Source organism: Microcebus murinus, chromosome 17 (assembly GCF_040939455.1).
Source record: "Microcebus murinus isolate Inina chromosome 17, M.murinus_Inina_mat1.0, whole genome shotgun sequence".
Lineage (NCBI taxonomy): Eukaryota > Metazoa > Chordata > Mammalia > Primates > Cheirogaleidae > Microcebus > Microcebus murinus.
The window spans coordinates 19,799,225-19,821,970 of record NC_134120.1 but is presented as its reverse complement, the minus strand read 5'-3'; the positions used below and the strand labels follow the sequence as shown (position 1 = coordinate 19,821,970).

Sequence of the window (22,746 nt, the reverse complement as noted above, 5' to 3'; positions counted from 1 at the left end):
GTTAATTGTATTATAATAATATAATAATGTTGATAAGGAAATATAGTATGCGCAATTTGTGGAGTGAGTACCTTCTCTATCTAAAGAAGACTATCATTGTCACATTTATTTATGAGTAGAAATTGTCAATACAGGGAATACTTTGCAACCTGGCAATCAACTGTAATGGCTATGCGGTGATCCCATTTGATCAGTAAGATCAGTGAAATAATGCAACTGACTTCTTCAGAGTCTGGGAATTTGAGTTATATAGAAACAGACTTGATGCAATATTATGGCTCTTATTTACAAAAGTATTTAAGTCTATTATTTTGTTTTTTGGTAATAAGAGATAAAATAAACATTTTATAAGACAATATAAGTTGAAGGGTGACTAAAATTGGAATAAATGTTTCATAATATGATATAATTGAATAGCTATTGAATAATAGAATTGAATAATGCTGTCTAAATCTAGAAGATATTGTCTAAGACTTTTATCTGTAGGTTTCAGCCATGTAACTAAAAAAAAAAAAATATGTTGCTATTCTCCAAAAATATTTAGTTACATTTAAAACAATGTGTCACTTATCTGCAACTGCTTTAGCTATTTGAAGGTATTTTTTATTTAAACATAAATCGTAAGTATGACTACTGAGAATACACCTTGCTTCTCTCTCCAGACTGTCTCTCAACAGCAATACCTTCTTTTACAGAATTAATGAAAGTGCTCAACACTTTTTCACCCTACTCTACCCAGTATATCTGATTTGTGAACAAACTAACATTTCTATTGCCACAGTTCAATCTTAGAAGAAAGAATAAGACCAAGGCCAAAACAAAATAAGATAAAATAAAATACCAAAATGTTAAGGTGAATTTATGGTAACTTTGATTAATTGTTTCTTTGTGTGGAACCCTGGAAGGTTTAAACTGCAGGCTAATATTCCATAGTAAGATGCTTGAGGAGGGAGCTGTCTTTTCTAAAACAAAAAGGGAGGTAGGTGGGTGGAAAGAGGTAAGTAAGGGAACCTATAAAATCCATGAGTAGTATGCATGGATTTGAGAATCTGAAAATTTAGCCATTTCCTTTTGGCTTGTTGAGTGAATACATAAGACTCAAAAAAACCATTAACATCTTTCTTTTGCAGCTGTCGTGAGCGCCATCCCTGTGCCAACCCTAGAAAGTGCCCAGTATCCAGGGATCCTCCCGTCTCCCACGTGTGGATACCCCCACCCGCAGTTCACTCTCCGGCCAGTGCCATTCCCAACACTGTCAGTGGACCGAGGTTTTGGAGCAGGAAGAAGTCAGTGTAATGCATTTTCCTTTCTTTTAAATGAGAACAAACGAATAATAGCAAGGATGTCTTGTCAAATGTGTAACATTGTGACTTTCTTATCCCATGAAAAGATTGATTTGCTTATGACCTTGATACTAGAATTGAATTTTTCGACATAGTCCGTTGGCTCCTAGATCATCGCTTTTAATCTGTTTCCCTAGGAGTCTTTCCACAGCACACACTACTGACAATGTGGGGGGAAGGGGTGAGGAAACAAAGGACAAGTGTTTTCATAAAACAATGATATGGTGGGTGCTTGAAATTAATTTGTCCTGTTAACTAGAAAGTTAATAATCAAGTGCTATCTTCTAATATATTCCTATTTAGTATCTGTTGGTTATGTCTCATTGATTCCTGATGAACCAGTACTTGGATGGATGCTTTAGATTTCTTTAATTGGTTAAGTGATACTTTTTTAGCTTTAAAAATTAATTATTGGGAAAAAAGTTCCAGATAGTATTTCATTTATTTGAGGGAAGGTAGGAATGGAAAGAAACTCCCAAGCTATTATACACACCCTGGTGATTTCTCCCCAGTCATTTGACATTTTTTTTCTTTGAGCATGGCATTTTAAAATCGATTTTATAGCTTTCATCTCTTAGTTAAGAACAGGTGACTCAGCAGCTCATGTGAGATAGGATGTTTTGTAATAGATATGATGGTAACAGCAATAAAATATGTTTGTGAGGTAAGGTATATTTTTCCAACCCAACAGGGATAGTTCTAAGAAATCATAAATTGTCTAGATGTAGCAAAGTTAGAATTAAAAGACATCAAAGATCTGCCAAGAGAGAATTAGATTTATTTTCTCTTTTCTCACTGTGCATCATATCTACAGAATAGAGTTGTGTGAAAAAACTCAAGGAAAAATGGATCCCCCAAACCAAATTAGGGGAATTAAATGAGAAATATGTGGAAAGTCTAACCACCAAAAATTTCCAAATCCCAAGACAACTAGAACTGTGATTCCAGTCAAAAAATTCAGAACTCACAAGTCTCTTCTTCACTTTTATCTTTTATCTAGTCCCCTACCATGAGTGATAGGAGCCAAAGTTCAATACATTTTTTATTAGTAATTAACTATTTTATTCATGATGTGTTCCTCATTTCTTTTCCTTTCTTCAAAGCATAGTCTTGTTCTAGAAGATTCATTCATTGAGGTCCAACATCTCATTAACTCTTTTTTTCTCTTGAGTTGGTGCAGCAAACAGTTTAACTGTCTCTTATTGAATCACAGGGACACTGATTCCAAAAGTTAAAGTTCAATGAAAATGAATAAAAGAAATTGGCTAGTATAAAATTTGTGTTTATCTGTGGTTAAAAGATATTTAGTCTCACGTGCAACTCTGGCACATGACTTTTACAATAGGAAGATTGTGAGTACGTGGGGACAGGAGACATTTGGAAAATCTCTGTATCTTCTGCACAATTTTGCTATGAACCTCAAATGCCTCTAAAAAATACAGTCTATTAAAAATTAATCAATTTAAAACATTTAGTTTCTTTAGTAGATTTTTTGTATTGAAAAAAATGTTTAAAGTAAGAACTATTAAATAAGGTAATTATATAACTATTACCTAACATAAATATAAAATAGATAACTATTACATAAAGTCATATAAATAAAAGACTTTTAACAAAGTGCTTAGTGATTTTTGAACATTATCTAAAATCACAAGACAATGGACATTCCACTCCTGGCCAAGTTTTATAGGTTTTCAAAATATACATTCAGTCATTCATCAAGTATTTTTTGAAAAAAGCTGTGCACAATGCAAAAGGAATAGGATCTCAAATGTGTTCCAAGTGATTGCTTAAAAAAGAAAAAATAAATAAATAAGCAGACTCTTTCCTAAGAAACTAAATATTCTCTAAGTCACTGTCAGAAACAGTTAAATCACAGCCATTCAGTATCAGTTTCTAAATGCCATAGAGAACACTAAACATCCCTGTTCTCTCTCAAGCAGAAAACATTTCATGACTCTGGGTAGAGATGCCTTATTAGTCACCTTAAAAAACAGAGAAAGGCACACGTAGGAAAAGAAAAAAGTTGACTTGACAATTGTGGAGATTCTCCTTCCTCCAAAGTTATCTGATAGACCTTTGAGTTTTATAAGAAATGAATCCTTATACTCCTGCCCCAAAAAGGTCTGCTGCTTTCTGAAGGCACAAATAAAGCGGGTTTCTCTCTTACCATAAGGAAAGGAAAGATATAGTACATACATTTCCATCACGTATATTTGGCGACACAAAGGTTTATATAGTTGTGATGGACAAATATTTCCTGTTCCTATGAAGTAACTGCAGTTCTGCTCTTAGCCTCAGTAGGCAAATGACCTGTGACAGTGAGCAGTATTATATTTGAAAACTTCAATAAATAGGTAGTCTTGGGGTCTCATTTCTATAAATCATCATTTTCTTATCTTTGAAACAGGTAGGTGGTAGAAGAGAAAGTTAAGCAAGTTCCACTATTCTGTTCAGTTCTGACATTGTGTTAGCTAGTGGGAAGGCTGGTCAACTTATCCATGCTATTTTTCTGCCCCAGTTCTTCCCCAAATTGGAAATCAACTGACAAATGGAAATCGATCTAGATAAAATCAGTAGTGCAGTGGAGGCCAAGGATGATTCTCTAGAGTCTTTTCAGAAATTCAGGCTGTGAGGAGCTGGGATTACTCAGGAATATTGTGTGATGCTGTTCTGAGATTAATGAGTAAATTGAGCTCCTACAGGTATTCAAGTCTTTGCTTGGAGTTATTGGTGTGCTATATTTCTATCAAATATGGTAGTTGTAGATAGAAGGAAAATCCTCATTTCCATTTTTGCAATATTTTTGCAGTTATTCTGTAGCAATTATTTATGTGTGTTGACAGTAATTATTATAAAGTGCCTTGAGATCTGACTCTGCTGTGTAATTGTACGCTATTTGTACAATGAATTCTGACTATTTCATCATTTGAGAACAAGTGGCTTGCCAGCACGGATTTGATTCTCACTCCACACTCTGAATTGCAGGGAGGCTGTGCTTCGTGGGTGAAAGGAGGTTTTTTTGGTTTCAGATCTCTTAGGACAGCTAAATGTCATGTCACGGAGCCAATTTGTTCCACATAGTTGTCCTGGAGCTGGCACCTGAACTGGCCAAACGAGCTCATCTGAAAGGAGAACATTGCTATAGTGGAGCAGTTGCTATTGTGTTTGTTTAAGGGGTTTTGTTGCCTTAAATGTCAGCCAGTTCTGAAAAGCATTTATTTTGCTCCACTGAAAATATAAGAATTATGAATTATCTACAGAAATCCTATACCTGCCCATAGTATTCATTTTGAACACAACAAAAACAGTCCCTATGGGTTTCTGATACATTCAGTCCCAAGGTTGGGTCCTCCCACTCCCATCTAGTGCATTTGGCACTTTCCTTTTTACCATGTGTGGTCCTCAGGATGGATTTCAGAAAAGAGCTGGCAGGTCTGTATCAAGCCACCATTAATTACTTCCCTCAAAGTCAAGAAGAGCTATTTCATGATGTTTGCAGTGGGGACCATGGTGGCTGAAAACCTGGGGGTGAAGGACAAGCCATGAAGACAATTTTTTATTTTAAAGATGCTAATGAGAAACAATGGCATTAAAAGAGAGTAGGATTGAGAATGGACCAAAAAAAATTCAGTTGACATCATTAGAATTCACAGGAAATACAGAGTTTTGGTCAAAATAGACTGAATTTCGAAGGACTAAAAAATGTGAATTTTATTAAATATGTGATCACGATAATATTTTAACACAGATCTTTCATTGTGAAGATGCAGAAAAGAAATAGAAAAAAATGAAGAAAAGAAGGTGTATAGTAAGGGAAGTGATACATCACAAACATATTATTGTCCCTTTAATGGCTAAAGCAGCTTTTAAAATATGTTGTGGATTAATTACAATCCATCTTCAATAGAAAGAATAAAAATAAGGCAGATTTCTAAGGAAAAATATGAAATTTCTTTCCCTGGATGGATATTTCAAATGTGATTTTTATGGACCCTTTAATGAAAGCCAGCCCATTAGAGATGAAAGAGGACCGGAGAGCAGCATCCTCAGGAACCTCATGGTGAGACATGCAGTTCACCGAGAAACGAGCGAGACCTTCTGTCAAGTGGAAGCCAAAGCATTTTAAGTTGCCCAGAATTTTCCCCATGAAATTATAAACCCCTGTGGTGAATAATTTTCTCCATCCCAAGGATCACCTCTAGAGCACCCTCTCAGAAAGGGCCCATTTTTCCCTCTTATGCAATTCCTGTAATCTCTATCACTTTTTAAGTATCCTTTGAGACCTGTGGCTTGAAAGAAGTGCTAGTGAGGAGATCCACATTGAAGTAGACATTCTTATGTAAGCAAGGAGTGAGCAGAGGATTCACGCCACCACTCTCCAGCCAGTTGCACAAAGATGCCCAAGGTTGGGTATTGTCTAAAGAATCAGGCCTTTATTTGGACAATTGACCCTTGGTCATTTTCTCCTTTAGAGTAAATATGAATCTAAAGTATAACCTGCATAATTTTCTTTGTCTCTAAAACTATGCTCTCAACAATCTCAGGACACAACTCTAATATCGAATGCAAACAGGCTAGTGTTGCTCTCCCCTTTACATTTTTACAAGCAGTTTAGCTCCGTATAACACCTGCTCAAAGCCCCCATCCTATGGGCCCTTATCTGAAAACCAACATCACCAAAAAGTTGCCTAGTGGTTTCCTGGAAGCTGCATACCTTGACCTTGAGATTGTGCGTGGCTTTGCCTTTCCCCTCCTTCTTTGATAGGATTTCCTAGCCTGGAGATAAGGCACATATGTTCAAATTCCTCTTGCATTCTGGGTTCTCTCCAGTTTGCTGTCTTGAGTACATTTCCATTGTTTGAATAAATCTTTTATCAAGTCTCTGCCTATTTTTTGGCCCTGGTTGCTATATGACTATACCCTGTCCTCAGTCGAAACTGTATCTTCCCACCTTTATGTTTAAATGGAATAAGCCTGGGAGCTGTTCCATGACCCAAGACCTCTTCTGAATATGGAAGAATGAGTACAGGTACCCTCTGAAGACTCCTCTCACTGCTGTATAACTTTAATATGACGTCTTGATCTTTTGTATCTTTCATCTCTACTCCCTTCAGCACTATCAGATTTTCTTTCTATCTCTTCTGCCCTTGCTGACTGACCTCCTTGAGCCTCCCAGAGAGTTATCTCAAAATTATCTCACTAATTATCTTGAAATATTTCCTGGTTAAAAATTCTCTTTTGAAAGTAAGATATTATCTTCTATTGCTGTGTTGTTGTTTGTTTTTTTTTCAATTTGCCCAACAAAATATTCTTAAGAAAAAAGTCATCAGAAATTATCTTATTTTGTTAACACTTGTACCTACTGTGCAACTCTTGTCATTTGCAGGTTAAAATAGCCCTGTTGATTTTGAATATGAATCAATAAAATTGAGTCACAGTCCTTAGCAAAAGAAACTGCCCTGAAAATATTTCAGTCTGACTCAACTGTGTTCTCTAGGAAAAAAAGATGCATTTCCATATTCAAAGCTGTCCAAATGCCCATAGGCTGTCACCGTGACTGTGCAGAAACTCTTCAACTATAGTAATCTGCCAGAAAATTACAAGGTTTACTACCAAAGAGGAAAAATTGCAATTCTGCATTCAGGCAACTTGTTCCAGCAGAGTCATCTCTAATATAACTTTTTAGCTAGATGTGCCTCTGTTTTGTTATGGAAGATAATGATAGTGGTTATTATTTGTATCATTTTATTAGCAATGCCTCCAAGCACCCTGTAACTCTGATTTGTTTGACAGTTGACATGGCATGTTTAAATCACAGAAAAATTGGCATATTGGCTGGTAGATAACAATGCAGCTGTAACAGCATTTGGTACATTGAATTTCACTTACATTGCTACTTAGGAAAGGAGAAATAACTCTTTTTTCTCGCTTCATCACTTATGATTAGAGGGACCAGACAGTTCAGGCAATATTGTCAGTGCTGAATATATTTTACTACTCTTTCCCAAAGATAAATTCCTGTCCTGCTGGATCTATTTATATTGTTTAAAGGGGAAGTGCTATCATATCCCATAAATATATGAGGGTGGAGGAATGAGAATGGTCATAACTTGGAGAAGATATTGGTCAGATCCTGCTATATCTCTCTGAATTGATCCAGGGCCCTTCAAGTGACTTAGGGAAAACAAACTCTGTCTCACAATAATGAATGGCTTTTCTTGACTCCACTGCAGCGGTGAGTGAGGGACCAACCACACAGCAACCACCCATGCTGCCCCCGTCTCAACCAGAGCATCCCAGCAGTGAGGAGGCCCCGAGTAGAACCATCCCCACGGCCTGCGTTCGACCAACTCATCCACTCCGCAGCTTTGCTAACCCTTTGCTACCTCCACCAATGAGTGCAATAGAACCGAAAGTCCCTTACACACCACTTTTGTCTCAGCCAGGTAAAGTACCCATTCATTCACATTTAAAATTACCGTTATCATTGTTGACGCTATGTAAATGCTTGAGGCTGCCTGAAAAGGTCTCAGTGTGGTATCTCTTTGATGTTGATTACATGCCCAGTGTGCTCATGTTTGTTACTGAGGCTTGTAGTACAGTTCTTAATTATCTGCCTTATAGGCTAGACGGCTAGTTATAGGTGCTTTTCATTCCTTTGGAAAGTTGTACATGAATCATGGATGCCAGCAATCCATCACTATTAATATGTGCCGTATGTATACCCGCCAGCCAATACCGGAAACGCTCCTGATGCCCTGACTTCATTCTGCAACATGGGTCCTAAGATTTAAAGCTAGATTCCAAGACTAGAGTTAAACTCTGCAAAACCACTTCTTAAAGAAATGCATTGAATCTCATAATTCTGCTTTGTGCCTTTCAATAGTCATCTCCCAGGGGTTCTTACTGATTTCAGAGTACCAGGGCCAGAAAGAAGTGTTGGAACCAATAGTGAGGCCAACTTCCTAGTTTTAGAAAGGAAGAACCCAAAATTTAGAGGGATAGAAAATGACATGTCTATGATGCCTTTCTAAGAAAATCAAGTGGCAGAGTTGAGCACCGGAACCCTTGATTCCCAATCCAGTGCTAATTTTAGTACCTCAGCTGATATCCAAAAGGGCTGACTCTGAGATCCATTTTGTTTTTGTTATGGACTGGGGAGGGAAGGAGGGAGGGAAGACGAGAGACAGAGATAGGAGAGGAAAGAAGAAGAAAGAGGAGAAAGAGAAAAATAAGAAGAAACAGAATGAATGATAGGTAAATAGATAAGTAGATAAATAGAGATAAAGAAATATGTAGTTCTTAAAATTATTTGGAATATTAGAATAATTCTAAGTAACCTCAGTATATCAGACATAGTAAAATTCAGTGATTCTAATTAACCAGAGATGGCACCCTTGGTAAACTCAGGCAGCTGGACTGGACTAATCCACATTGTATAAATACATTTGAGTAATTTTCTGTTACTCAGATCCATGCCTACAGCAATTTCTGTCACTGGATTAGTACACAAGCCTCATGATAACTGTGAAAACTAGGAAAATAAGATTGTCTATGAAGTATGCATATTAATTATCTTTATGTTAATGTTGAGAATATATCTAGTTCCTGGAATCACATTAGTTGAGTTGTGCAGGTCACCCCTGAGGTTCTCAACATTTATGTGGTGTGCAGTATGGGTGCTCAGCTACTAGGCCCTGGGAGGATCATAGAGGCATTTGGGATCCATTGGTTGGGTCTTTCCTGACTCACAGGCTCTGCACAGGTCATGACTTCATTCCACAGAATATAGCCCTTCTCACTCCAGCAAAGCCCATGCTAGGATTTACAACAGGTCTGTGCTGCCCAAGCCCCCCTCTCCAGCCTCCCACACACACACACTCCACACGCTGGTTATGGCAAGGATCTGCTATTTATATTGCCCCAAAACTATGAGGTCTTTGATAATTGCCATAGAGATGATTTGAAGCAAAAGAATTCATTTAATGAAATTCCTGATTCAAGAGTAAGCTGCCTGGGGATTCCTGGCTGCAGTTGTTTTCCCCCTGCAATCCCATCCAAGCAAACAGACCTTAAAGGAGACAGGTATTCAGGATAGTGACAGGTTAATCACAACTGCTAATAATAACTAAGCTTTAATGAATTTTTAATGAACATGCCCATAGTACATATTTATTAAAGAAGGCTTACAATATCTCACTTGATTCTCAAAACAACTTTGTAAGGTAGTGGCTAGTCTTAACCCCATTTTATGGATAAGGAAACAGACATAGAGAATATAAATATCTTATTTAAGTATACTTAGTAAGTGATGTATCTCCCCTCCCCCCATCTTTTTGACTTTAGGAAGCATGGGTTCTCAAATATTAGAAACCCATTCATGCCTCTTAGTGTATACCTAACTTATTTAGTGATTAAATCATCCTAAAATTGATAAAAGAAAAACAAATCTGAATTGAAGAATACCATTTCCTCACCAGCCTTCTTCAATCACATTTTTAATGAGGAAAAGTAAGAGGCTTAACTATTCTATACACAAAAAGATCAGTTTTATAGCATCAAGAAACTAAACTGCTGTAACACTTTATATTGTAAACTATTCTCTCTTCTTGGAAGTAAAAGCTTTTTTTTTTTTTTAAACTACTTTATATATAGAAAAAAAGCTGAAAATGATATTCTAAAGGCTATTTTAAATGAAAAATTACTACAGCAGTGATGTTTCGTTTGGAACACAAGGTTTAGAAATCAACCTATGTCCTAGAGCTCTAATGATAACAAAATAATCAAAAAGAACTACAATTTAGAAACAACATCTGATGAATGGAACACAGAGCTGGCATTATTTTTTATTAGCTGTTATCGTCTTCTTAAATACATAATACCAATGCTGCCTTAAACAAACTCTGACACATAATCCACATAAATGAGTGGATTATGTCCTTCAGAGAAGGGAAGGGGAGTTAGTTGTGCTGTCTGTGCACCTACTCCATCAAATAATAAGCGTAACTGAAGAAGCATTCTCTGATCTAATGTCAAACCATCAAAATCTCATTTTCTTTTATTTTCACTGTATGCTTAAGAGCCTTCTTTTATTTTACTACTGCTTTTGTTTTCATTTGAACTATTTCTCCTAAGTCATTTCTTCTTACATATTTTCCAGTATCTCTGGCTTGAGTTTTTGGTTTGATTTTATATTTTTCATAGCTCCCTTTTAAATATCACCCTCCCCCACTCAATTGAGGCATACCGCACCTTCCCTTTGGAATTATTAAATGCCTTCCCTTTCATGTTTCTCCTTTATTGTCTCCTCACAATTCTTGTTCATTTCATAATGTCTCACCTCATGATTTTCAAATAAGTTCTCCCTACATTGCTCCTGACATGTGGTAAATAGTATGCTTTTTAAAAAGGGCTGATGTTTACTTATTCTAATAGAAAAAGAAAATTAGCAGACTGACAAATGTATTAGCTGTGACATTAACTACATGCTTCTTAGCCTAAAAGATGAAATACTTAGAGCTTTCAACAAGTTTTAATTCTAAGAAAATCATTACTTTAGTCAAACTGATTGATGAAGTGAAGTCATTCTCTTGTCGGCTTAGAAAAAAAATACCTCAAATAATTTTACTCTGAATTTCGCAAGAAAGGACTGCATAATTAGTAATGAATTTATCTTTACTTACCAAAAGTAATTACTTTAGAATATGGTAATGTGAGGCATGTCTCTAATTTTTAAAGATCATGCTAAATAACAAACTTCTACTTTGAAAGCTTGGAGATTAGGATCAATGAAAGAAACACTTTCTGAACTCAAAATTCCTGCATGTGGATTTTCATAGGCAGCATCTTCATTCTGTGCCTCAATTTCCCTCCCAATAAGACACACAGAGCAATGTTTGCAGCTGTGTCATATGAGGTATAGGGCAACACATATTGTACAGTAACAATCTCCATGGGGTTGAAGAGCATTTTCAGTATTTCTATAGTAAGTGATAATTAGAAAGCCATTCTGTTGTCATAGCGACTGAAATTCTGCCTACCTGAAAACTGATTCATTCCTTCATTTTTTTTTCCTCTTCCACCTCCTGAGTTTAAAATTGAGCTTACTAGACTCTAGGCCATTTATGGGTTTTCTTACAATTTCATCATCATCTTATGATAAGTGGTTCCATTTTTTAATGCTTTATCTATGGCCGTGAATAACTGTGTGGTCTTTACACATTTCACTGCAATCACTACACTTTGCAAATCACAAATGTGGACATATAAGTGATTTGGCTTAGTCCCCTTTCAGGTTAAATAGAAAATGTTTGATAGAGTGTTGGGCTTATTACATTATAGATCTGACATAAATTCTACAAAGGGCCAAGATAGGGTATGTTTTTTATTCTTTACTAGTGAAAATTCCTTTTAGCTGTGAAATGATCAGCTGCACTTTAAATGAACCTGGGTTAGGGGACCATTTGTCTTCTAGGGCAGTAATTCTAAAGGGAAAGAAAATGTGACCCCTTAAATAGTGACTTTTATATCAGAGCACTCTTTTATAACATTAGCCCCCTAGAGCTCTTGCAACTTTGCAAAGCTGCGTAAGTGCTAGATTGTCCTCCATTTACGCATTGCATTTCTACACGTATATATTTACGAGAGCAAAAACCAAGAGCATTCTGATCTTTTCAATCTTTGAGGGATCAATATGTCAGTGGACATGACGAGACCAAAACTCCCTTCATTGTACTGCGAAATTGAGTTTGATTTTCCCCCTGCAAATTGTGGCATGTGCTTCAATTTATCTGAGGATTGAGGACAAGAAGTGGGTGGAGGTGGCTGACAGTGGACAGAAAGGGTGTTTGATTTATATTTTATGGATGGTTGGGAAATCATGTATTCCTGCTGTAACCTGATCTTTTTGGCAGGCCTTATTTCAGTAAATCTGCTATTACAAAAAACTACCAATAAATTACTATAATACATTAACACAATTGCTTTCCCTGAGCCACTTGTAGGCCACCATGGGGGGTATTCATCAAGGATACCTCATGAGTGTTCCAATCTGCTAAAATCAGTCACAGGCAAAGGTCTTGGGAGATCAGATATCCTTTAGCAGGTGACACAAGAGGGTCATTTCTAAGGCCAGTCAGATTCAATAAATCATTGGCACAGATAAGTAGGAGAGATGTGTTGATTTGGTGTCATTGGAGCCAATACCTCCAATCAATTCTAGACTAGAAAATTACACTGCATCCAATTACATAAATTTCATCTCATGTGGAGGCCCATCTGTGTCTTTTTATAGATCTATCCTTGTAATATTTCTGTCCTCACTCCTAATAGATTTTTTTTAGTAGATGAAATTTGATTTGATTTGGTTCAGTCATCCTAAATTATCCCTTGGCAAAATGTAATTAAGGCAAATTTGCCTTAGATATCACTAACATTTGTGACTCTGGAACTTACTTGGTGTTTTAATGAATTAGTATTTTCTCTACTATGGTGTTTTAATATATAAATAGGTAAAAGAGCTCTGTTAATTGCTCCCCAAAGAGAGGGAAACAATTTCTAGAGGAGACTTTATGAGTAAGCCATGTCACTAATGCCTCATTTATAGGTGACAAAGCTGAGACCTAAAAAAGTTAAGTAACTTTCCCAAGGTCAACAAATGAGCTAACAGGCAGACTTAAAGAATTCAGAGAAATATAATATTGAAGATAAACCAAGGATCTTATTTAGCTTTTTTATGATGATAACGGTTATTCTTAGATTGACTTTTTTTCCCCTAGAAGGGGTCATCTAGAATCTTAATTATTAAGTATCCCTTAGAAAGAATTACAGCAGGTAGGTTGAGTCATTTAGCTGAGTGTTTGAGTAAATGTTCCATTCCTTTTTGGTAGCATTAGATGAAGAAAAGAAGTTATAGCAAGAGTAGCAACTGTCTGGAGAACTCCAGAATATCGGCCATCTGTCTTAAACTCACCTGTCCAACCTGCCGAGTATCTATTCACAGTAAGGCAGGAAGCCAGGGGGCCAACAGCTGTTACTTTCAGCATCACTGATGTCCAGGGCTTTGGGATCCAATTTAAAAATTGAAGATGAGCATAAAGAAGTATAAAATAAAAATAAAAGGGCACATGGGAATATTACATTGTGGGTTGAAGAACATGACGGTAGGTCCATGAGAACAAAAAATGAATGAGTAGTATTTTTCAGATTTGCAAAAAGCTATTGGAGGGGCAGAGCTTTGAGAGCTTTTCATCAAAGTATTACCTAATTAAAAAATAGGTGAAAATATTGCATCAGGAATTGTTAGATCATATATAAAATTGAACTTTAACTATCAACTCAATACAATTAAATTGTAGGGTTAAAGTATTAAAGTTGCCATCCAGATAATCAAAAGAGAAAGTGAGAAAATAATCTATTTTCAGAAATGTGTAACCAAATGGACAACATAATTTGAAATGTGTAATTTATGAAGAATGTCCTTGGGTTATGCTATGGCGCAGGTAGCCCTCATGGGTGACAGAACAGTGAAAGAAAAGGTTGTGGTATGGCTCTTTTCAAAGCAGTAAATATTCCTTTCACATTGTGTATTAACTTGATAGTTCACATAGTTAACTAGTATTGTATAGATTTTATTGTTATCTGTGAAATATTTTTAAAATCAAAGTGTCTTTCTAAAAACCAGCTTATGTGAAAGTAATAAGGCTCATTCATGCTTTACATTTCATCACCTTTTGTAGTTTATAAAGAACATTTTCAAGTAAATTCCTTTTTGCCTGAGAAGTAACTATACTCACCATTTCCCATACAGAAGTAGATGTTCAGAGAGGTTTTCTGAATACCTTGTAACTTTTCCAGGATCATGTGTCATTTTTCTTGGGACCTTCATCCAAAACCTCACATGTAATGAACCTTAAATATTTGTTGATTTGATCAGAATAGAATAAAAAAGATGCGAACTAGAATTTGAATTCAGTTCTTCAATTTCAAGTCTAATGATGATTTTAGGTGATGCAAAGCAACTTGAAAATTAGTAAAAGGATTATATTTAAAAGGATTTGGTACTATAAAAAGATAAAGGCAAATAAGATAAAATGACTTCTAAATTCATGACCATTTGTTGATAAAATGCTTAATAATCTGAACTATGAAAAAAATCTTATGCTAAAGCCAAATAAATTATGTAAAATGGAAAATACAGTTTGAAGCTACAGTCCCTGGAAATTCTATTCAATAGTTTACCTTCATGAAAATAAATAGATATGCAATTGCACCCATGGTAGAAAGTAGAAGAATAGCATCCACTGTGTTCATAAAAAGAGGGAGTGAGTTAAGTGGAATTACCCACTATGGAACCAGTTTTGCTCCTCTGAATCCTATTGAATCCTACTTTCTCTCCTGTGTAATCAAATGGTTTTTTTCTCTTTAAGAGGAATGAAGCATGAAATTCTACAATCTTAATTACTACCAAAATGGGATGGGGGGCAGGTATTCTCTCTGTATTCCTTTGCTTTGTGAAAGAGTGTAAGAGAAAGGTTTTAGTTTTAACAAAGATTCTGAGACTTATGTTATGCATGTCAAGTATTCTAAGTAGTTGACAGAATTCTATGTAGTTCATCAATTAGTGTCAGGTTCTGCTTGTTTCCTTTGGGAGCAGGGGGAGATGCTGAAACAAAAAAGTCTTCACATAACACTCTGTGTTCATGGACATTGAATGTGTATGAAAAATCTAAGACACTGAAAGCAAACAAAAAGTCTCTGTGATATTAAAATAAACTGAGACTTTAACCATCAGCAAACTATTTCTAAAGATATGACCTGTAATAGCTAAAAGATTATATAAAAAAAACACTGAAAGCTCCCACTTCTGGATGTTTAGAACTTTTATCTTATTGGCAGGGACTAAGAAAAGAATTCAAATGCCACGTTAAACATCTTGTGTGTTTCCCAGCATTGACTTTCACCTTAGGCTTGCAGGAGGATTGATGTTCTTATTGCCAGAATCTCTTCATTTACCAGAATGTCAAGGCTCTCAGAGGAGAATGCCTTCATCTTTCTGTGGTAAAAGGGATCCTGACAAGCTTCTTTTTTTGTTATTGGTGAAAAACAATGCTAAGTAAGCCCAATTCATTTCAAAATGAGAGGCATATGATGACATAATTGCACATATAGGCTTATAACAATGATGGTACTTGCAACAACTGCTTTTTTTCAACATCTTTTCCAAAGTACCCTTCTAAAACATTCTTCTTTCACATTTCTCAGTATGTTGTATGTATCTTTTCACTTCTGAGGTCAACTGAGTCATAATTTTCCAATACAGACAGCATTTTTCAAGCCACAATAATGTATTAACATAGTATGCTTTTAAAATCAAGCATTAACTTTTAGTTTCAGTCAGTGTACATTTAAAATGACATTTATTTTCTTTGTGACTACTCTCTCAAGTGGCACCTCTGGTAATAGAAACAGGCTTCTCTGCGAACACAAGTCTGAGCTGATACCTTAGAATACTTGGTATAATCTGGAGACCACATTGCCTAATAAATTGAGCCCAGTGAAGTTCCCCACACCATATATATGAAGCAGTAGGATCATGTGGAAGGGAGTTCAAAAGTGTATTTCGTGCCTTGATAGCTGGTGAAACAAGATGTAACTTCTTTGTGCATGCTGTATTTCCCCACAACTATATGCAACAGAGAAAAGGCAGCCAATGAAATGGACCCTGTGCAGAAGACAGGTGGTGAGCAGAGCAGGTTAGAGTAGCTGCTCAGAGGTGTCTGAATGTTGTCCTCTGAATCCAGAGAGAAGGGTGGCCTCTTCCAGTTGAACAGGGCTTGATCTCAAGTCATAACTCCATTTGACAGCCAGAGAGCCACTCCCAAAAGGTCCTTTAAATAATCGCACTGTATTTCAATAGCTTAAGTTCTAGTAGGGCATTATATTCAACAGGTGTACAGATTTGGTGGTCACTGTCTGGCTTCTCTCTCTTTTAACCAGAGCATCTCCTGAATTGCTTGTCATGATGGACCAATTTAGTGTAAGTAAAGCTTAAGGAATGTCCTAGATCCCAGCTCTAACTTCCAATTTAGCTATTCCCTGCACCAACCCTTTCCAAAGAGAAGTGAGGAGCAAGAAGCAAGCTATTGAAAGTGGGGAAAAGAGGCTATTTCTCAATGAACACATGTTAAGACATCACTGACCTTTGTCCTCTCATTCACAAATAATTTGTTTTGTTTTTCTTAATAATGTTATAGCATGAATCATTTCCACATGTGATTTGAGGTATAAATTGTAAATTCTAAAATAAACATGAGTGTGGCTGTCTAAAAACAGTTCTTCTCAAGTTTCATATGCCTTGGAATCACCTGCAGATCTTATGAAAATACAGATCTGGATTTAGTGGATCTGTAGTAGAGCCTGAGTTTCTGAATTTCCAGAAAGATTCTAGGAGATGCTGAGGCTGCCCCTCTGCAGATCACACACTGAAGTAATTTTGTTTTTGAACAGACTGTGTGCTCTTAACCTGAGGTTCATGGAAGAACTCGTGGGTTTGGTAACTCACTTTATTTTATTATTATTTTTTTATTTCGGCATATTATGGGGGTACACATTTTAAGGTTTCAATAAATGCCTTTCCCCTTGGTGTATGTGTGTGTGTGCATGCACTCATGCATAGCTGTACATTTTTATAGCAACCAAGTTCATAGCTTTTATTAATTAGCATCTTGAATTATTCATTACCTATAACAGGTTAAGAACAACTTAACCTGCTGTTTTGTCATCACCCTCCCACTAGGCTCAGCTGTGGAAAATGTAAGCACCAAAGTCTGTCTTTCTTTTGTTTTATTTCTTGCTTTTCAATACTAGTTCCCAAAACATTATATTGAGACACCTTTCTAGAATCTAAGGCCAAGAGCTGAGTACTTGTGCCCTGCCCAAATGAAATCCTGCAAAATTTAATCATTCATTTTTGTAGAAACATCTGAGGCCTTTGTGTCCCTTCTTCAATGCCTGATGAAGGAATTAGTTAGATTAGAATTTATAAATGTGTTAAAAGGGGGCCCGCTTCTGAAACTCTCCCTGATTTTTGTTGCCTAAAAGAAGATCGATAGATAAGATTTATAACTTTCTATGGTAAGTTTCTCCAAAAGATGAGCTCCCAAAGGGAACTGGGATGTGTTAGTTTCCCTTTGCAGGGAATCATCTTAACCTGTCCTCGGCACCCCTCAGTCTAGTGGAATAGCAGGGTGTACCTCCAGCAGCAATGGAATGATTACATGCACATTTCCCCAATGACTCATCATTCAGTGAAAATTTTTGATTCAGCCAGTGTCACATCAGGGTGAACAGCATATGCAATCTGTAAAATAAATTTTAAATTTTTTTCTGGTGGTACTGATGGTACATGAACCTATAAACAATGGTATTATATATCACAGAAAATAAAAGATAATTAAATTATGTTTATTTGAGCAGTCAAGAAGTTAAATTGTATTATATAATTTCCTGAAAGATATTACCATAATTTATTATAAAATATTTTAGGTATTTAAGGAGTAAATATGTGTTTGAGGAGGCTGGGTGGTGGTAAGGAAGGGTTGAGAAAAAGGAAAGTTTTTAAATAAAAAGGACCTGGTTTCTTCCATAAATGAGCAATTAAAGTCTACCTTCCTTTTCCTTCCTTCCTTCCTTCCTTCCTTCCTTCCTTCCTTCCTTCCTTCCTTCCTTCCTTCCTTCCTTCCTTCCTTCCTTCCTTCCTTCCTTCCATCTTCCTACATTCCTGCCTTCCTGCCTCCCTCACTTCCTCTCTTCATTCTTCTCTCTTTCTCTTTCTTTCTCTCTCTCTCACTCTCTTTTTTTCTCATTGAAAGTTCCCTCTTTGCGGATCATAGCTTCTGAATTTAAATGAAAGCAGGTACTGTAGCAGCAGCATTCAGTACAGGAGTATTTAAAGTTGAAAAATTCCAGATTAGAGACAGGAACAATGGTAGATTATTGGAAATAGCCCTAAGAAAAATGGTTAAAAAATGAATACTAGATCTCTTGATGTTTTTGATGTTTGATAATTTTCTGCAAAGAAGTCTCATAGTAACCTTCCTCCCTGAGTTCCTGGGTTAGGTGGATTGCACAGGGTCCAGTTCATGAGAGCCCCTCTGCTAGTGAAAGGACATCCCCACCACCCAGGCAGCATCCTTCCCTCATCCTCCGGCTCCACTGAATTTATTGTCTCTCATACATCATACAGTCAGTGCCTTCTCTAATTCTTTCCTGTGTCCAAAGTTAGATTTTATTTACTTATTCTATATGTAGTATGACCCTAAGGAAATATTTCACACTTATGTGATTTGTCCTCCCAATCTAATGTTTCAATATTCTTAAAATATGACAAAAATCCTAATTTGTGCTGATCTCCACTAGATACTCAAGGAAAAAGTGAACTGATAACTACCATGTGATGAGATTTGCAAACTTTATTACTGATAATTATCACTATCAAGCACTTACTTAACCATAGGTTAACTATCTCATTAAATCTTCACAAAAACACTAAGAGAAAAGTATTATTAATATTTCTCCCAATTTACTCATGGGAAACCTTTGGATCAGAGAATACATGCAATGTCATATTATATGTAAATACATGCAATGTCATATTATATGTAAATGACAGGGCAAGAATTTGAACAAGTACTTTCTGAATTTAAAGCTTAATTTCCTGAGCAACTATATTATAATACATATACATAAAGAGTGAATGACTGTGTGAATAATAATCCCATAACTAATAAACACCCAACCTATATTTTGGCATCTCCCTTAACATGTAAATATACACATTGCAAACATTTTTTTCCAGGGGTAGTTTAATGTTCTCCATAGAATTTATACCTATGACAGAATACTCCAGCTTCTGAATTTGCAGAAGGAAAAAACAAAACAAAACAAAACTAGACTTTGTTTATTTCTGTTTTCTTCGTGTATTAATTATACTTTCACTGGTTTTTATTTTGTCACACTTTTTTTGATTTCCTTTCTGAATACATATCAATTATATTTTTTTTCATGCTTGAATTAGTCCAATATGTCCACCTGAAGAAAGTTTAATTTCTCATTGGAAGACTAAAACAAATATCTATCTAGATGTTAAAACCCCAAAGATAATATGCACTATTTCTAAGCCCAGTAAAAGAAATCCAATGATCTATTTTTTAGAACTGGTTTCCAATCATTTTAAAGATATGAAATATTCAGAGACTTCATGCTGTAGAATAGAAGAGTTTATGAAAAATTCCTTAGAAACATATTTTCCTCATAAATAATTTCCCATATGTGGACTTGAAGAGATCGTCGTTGTGGCTCAGTATGACAAGGATTAGTGAGAATTTTTTTTCTGACATTTAGTTCCATTGCAAATAAAGAAGAATAAAATCTCGAATAACTAGTATCAAAACAACTAGTATTGTTGTTTATGTGCCTGTGAGAAGGAGAGAGGATACCTAAGTTTTACCATTTCTCTCTGTGGTTTCCAGTTAATGGAACTAATAGAGACAAGCTGCTGGTAACCAAATGGAAATCAGAAGTCACAGAGAATCATGACTTTCTGGAATGAATGAGTAGCAGTAGCTGGAAGGCCTCTTCCTCCTTTCCTGACTACAAGGCTATTGGACCCCGTTAGCTGTGAACTGGAACAAATAGTAGAAATATGGCCCCACTGGAGTCAGACCTCATTTTGTTGGCTTAACATATGCGTGTCTTTGGAAAGTTCAAGTCCAGAGCCTTTGATGTCAACCCCAAGCAGATTTAAAAACTTGAGCAGTGACCTTTAATTAGCACATGAATCCTATCCTCCCGCTTTTCACAGAACCACCTTCTTTGTGACTCAGAATAGCCTCCTCTTATAGCAGGAGGAATAAAAGTGAAGGAACTTCATCAGCAGCATGTCCCCAGTGGGCAGGTGTGCTGCTGCCTTTTTCTTGGAGGAGAAACAGGAAATTAGAAGAGAACAAAGTTTCTCTTCCCCGCAGTGGCATCTGGATATGTTTAATATCCTAAAAATGCAATACACATTACAGACTAAAATGTCTTAAGATTGAGGCAAAATTTTTATGTTTCCAATTTGATCACCTATGAGGAATGCCTGTGGCTATTTTGTCTAGGTAAAGGCAGCTACTCCCTTTTTGTTCAATATTTTGTAAACATGAAAAGGTAGTATTGCACAAAGTTTTCTATACGTATTTCTCATTTTCCCCATAGCCTTAAAAGCTCCTTGCCTCTGAAAAGTGTAAATGACTATATGACACTTCCATATTGCCCCAGATAGCCTGAGCACGGACTAGTTGCTTAATAATAAATCCATGTAAGAATCCTATTCTGGTTCACATGGAAACTAGACTGAGAGAGGCCATTTCATTTGTCTGACATCACAACATGGGTCAGAGAAACAGTAGAAATGAGAACCCAGGTTTCTTCAAAATTAGCCACTTTAACTTCATTCTTAAGGCTGAAGGGATAGAAAATGAAGTAGGAAATAGGGAAAAGTAGGCTGAGACATGAGTTCATGTGGCAGTCAGAACCATGCTACACGTTGGTTACTGATCTGACCCAGATGGGTCTTTTCTCTCCATTCTTGCTACAGCCTAATGTTTCTCACCAAAAAAAAAACATTTTACTTGGGAGAACCTTCTGCAAGGAGATGCCCGCAGGAGTCTGCATGCGGCAGTCATGTATTATGTGCCTAATGAGTAAATGAAATGTTCAATAACTGTGCTGTGAAAATGAAGCCGTGAAGCTCAAAACAGTATTCCTGCTGGGGCTGCTCACATATACCAGATACACACTGCCACCCATCTCAGGACTCCAGCCCATCTTTATTTCCCCTCCTTAGCATTGCCTGCTGAGGAGATAACATTAAAACCAAAGCGATGTTCACTTAATTAGCTGTATATTGGTATGAGAACATTTATTTTGCACATCCATATCCAGTGTTCCATCCACGGGTCACTTGAAACACTTCCCCAGCATGCACCCTGGGTAGGGGGAACTCTGTAGTGGTTTCAGGTTGAGCATTTGTAAATTTACATTTTTCAATTAACTCACAGATCACTTAAACTCACAGAAATGTAATACTGCTTATTTTTAATTAAACTGTCTGTTGTTTGAACTACAAAAGTGATGCAACCCTAATTGATGTTATAGCTTTTCATTAAAAATTTTAAGAAAAATAATAGAACATTTACTTTCTATGAAGTACTGGTTTAAAACCCAATTATTGCAATTTGAGTTAAGCACTCACTTTACTGGAGATTTCTTTGGGCTCAATGGATTAACCAATACTTCCTAAATCTTTAGGAGAGACAAGAAGTCCAAATGTAAAGTTAAGTGCAGGTAGAATAGTTATATCCTTTTTCTTTGTATAATATTTATATCTAATAGCTTAAAGATTAAATTGCTTAACCTTTATAGATGTGAAGAAACCAAAACTCAAAGAAATTAGGCTAATGAGCCAAGGTCACAAAATTAAGTAAGCTTGTGTCCCCTAAGTCCTACGCTAGAATACTTCTTCCATATTGTATATTTATTTGCACACTCATGCTGTTTGGAATTCATTGTATATATCACACATAGTTTACTGTCATGTATAAAAAAAATAATACAAGAAATCAAAACCTTTTGTCATGGAGATTAGCTTCTTTAGTATGGGAACTGTGTCTTCTCTCAAGGCCGGTCTGCAAAGAAAAAGGAGAATTCTCCAATTTCTCAGATGTTCTCCTTACTAGCTGCCACCCTCAGGTTTGCTCTCCTTCCTCTCCTAAAATGAGATGGGTTTTCTTGACCACACTCTGAAAGTCATTTCTCATATTTGGGAGAGATCTCAAGAAGATCTTAACTGCCAGGTTAAGATTACATTAAATTAGCAGCTAGAAGCCATGGAAGGGATTCTTTCCATTTTTGTCTTTTTATTTTACTTTGATACATTTCCCTAATAAAGCTCATAGAAGTTTCATGGAAATTGTTTATGTTTGAAGCAATTATTGGTGCTATTCTCCAAAGTGAAGAAAGAAATATAAAGCTTTCCCTGTTGCTACAATCTAGATCTAACAACATAGAAAAAAACTGTAAACAATTCTACCATATCTTGATATTAAAGAACAGGAGTTTAACACCCTGAAGTTTTTTCCTAATTGCTATTATTTCCATTAGTTCTTTGGGAGAGTAGGATGGTGGCTCTCTTACAGTGTGCCAAACACTGCAGGACACAGCAAAGGCTATCGTGCCTTAAGGCAGCCTGTCATGGAGAAGGAGCTACCAAGAATGGGTAAAGCCAGGAGTGCAAGTAGAAAATGGACTTTTAACCTGGCTTCTGAGAGCAGTATAGAAAAGGCTGTATAGTATCTGAGGA

At 36.2% G+C, this 22,746-nt stretch overlaps 1 protein-coding gene across 1 annotated transcript in view; it reads left to right on the top strand.

Moving 5' to 3' along the window:
* DCC (DCC netrin 1 receptor) overlaps positions 1–22,746 on the top strand; it is a 1,043,477-nt gene that overhangs the window by 1,007,515 nt on the left and 13,216 nt on the right. Inside the window, exons 26-27 of the mRNA XM_075993861.1 lie at positions 1,131–1,292; positions 7,580–7,792. Of these exons, the coding sequence (XP_075849976.1) occupies positions 1,131–1,292; positions 7,580–7,792 (375 nt within the window). The remainder of the gene's footprint in view (positions 1–1,130; positions 1,293–7,579; positions 7,793–22,746) is intronic.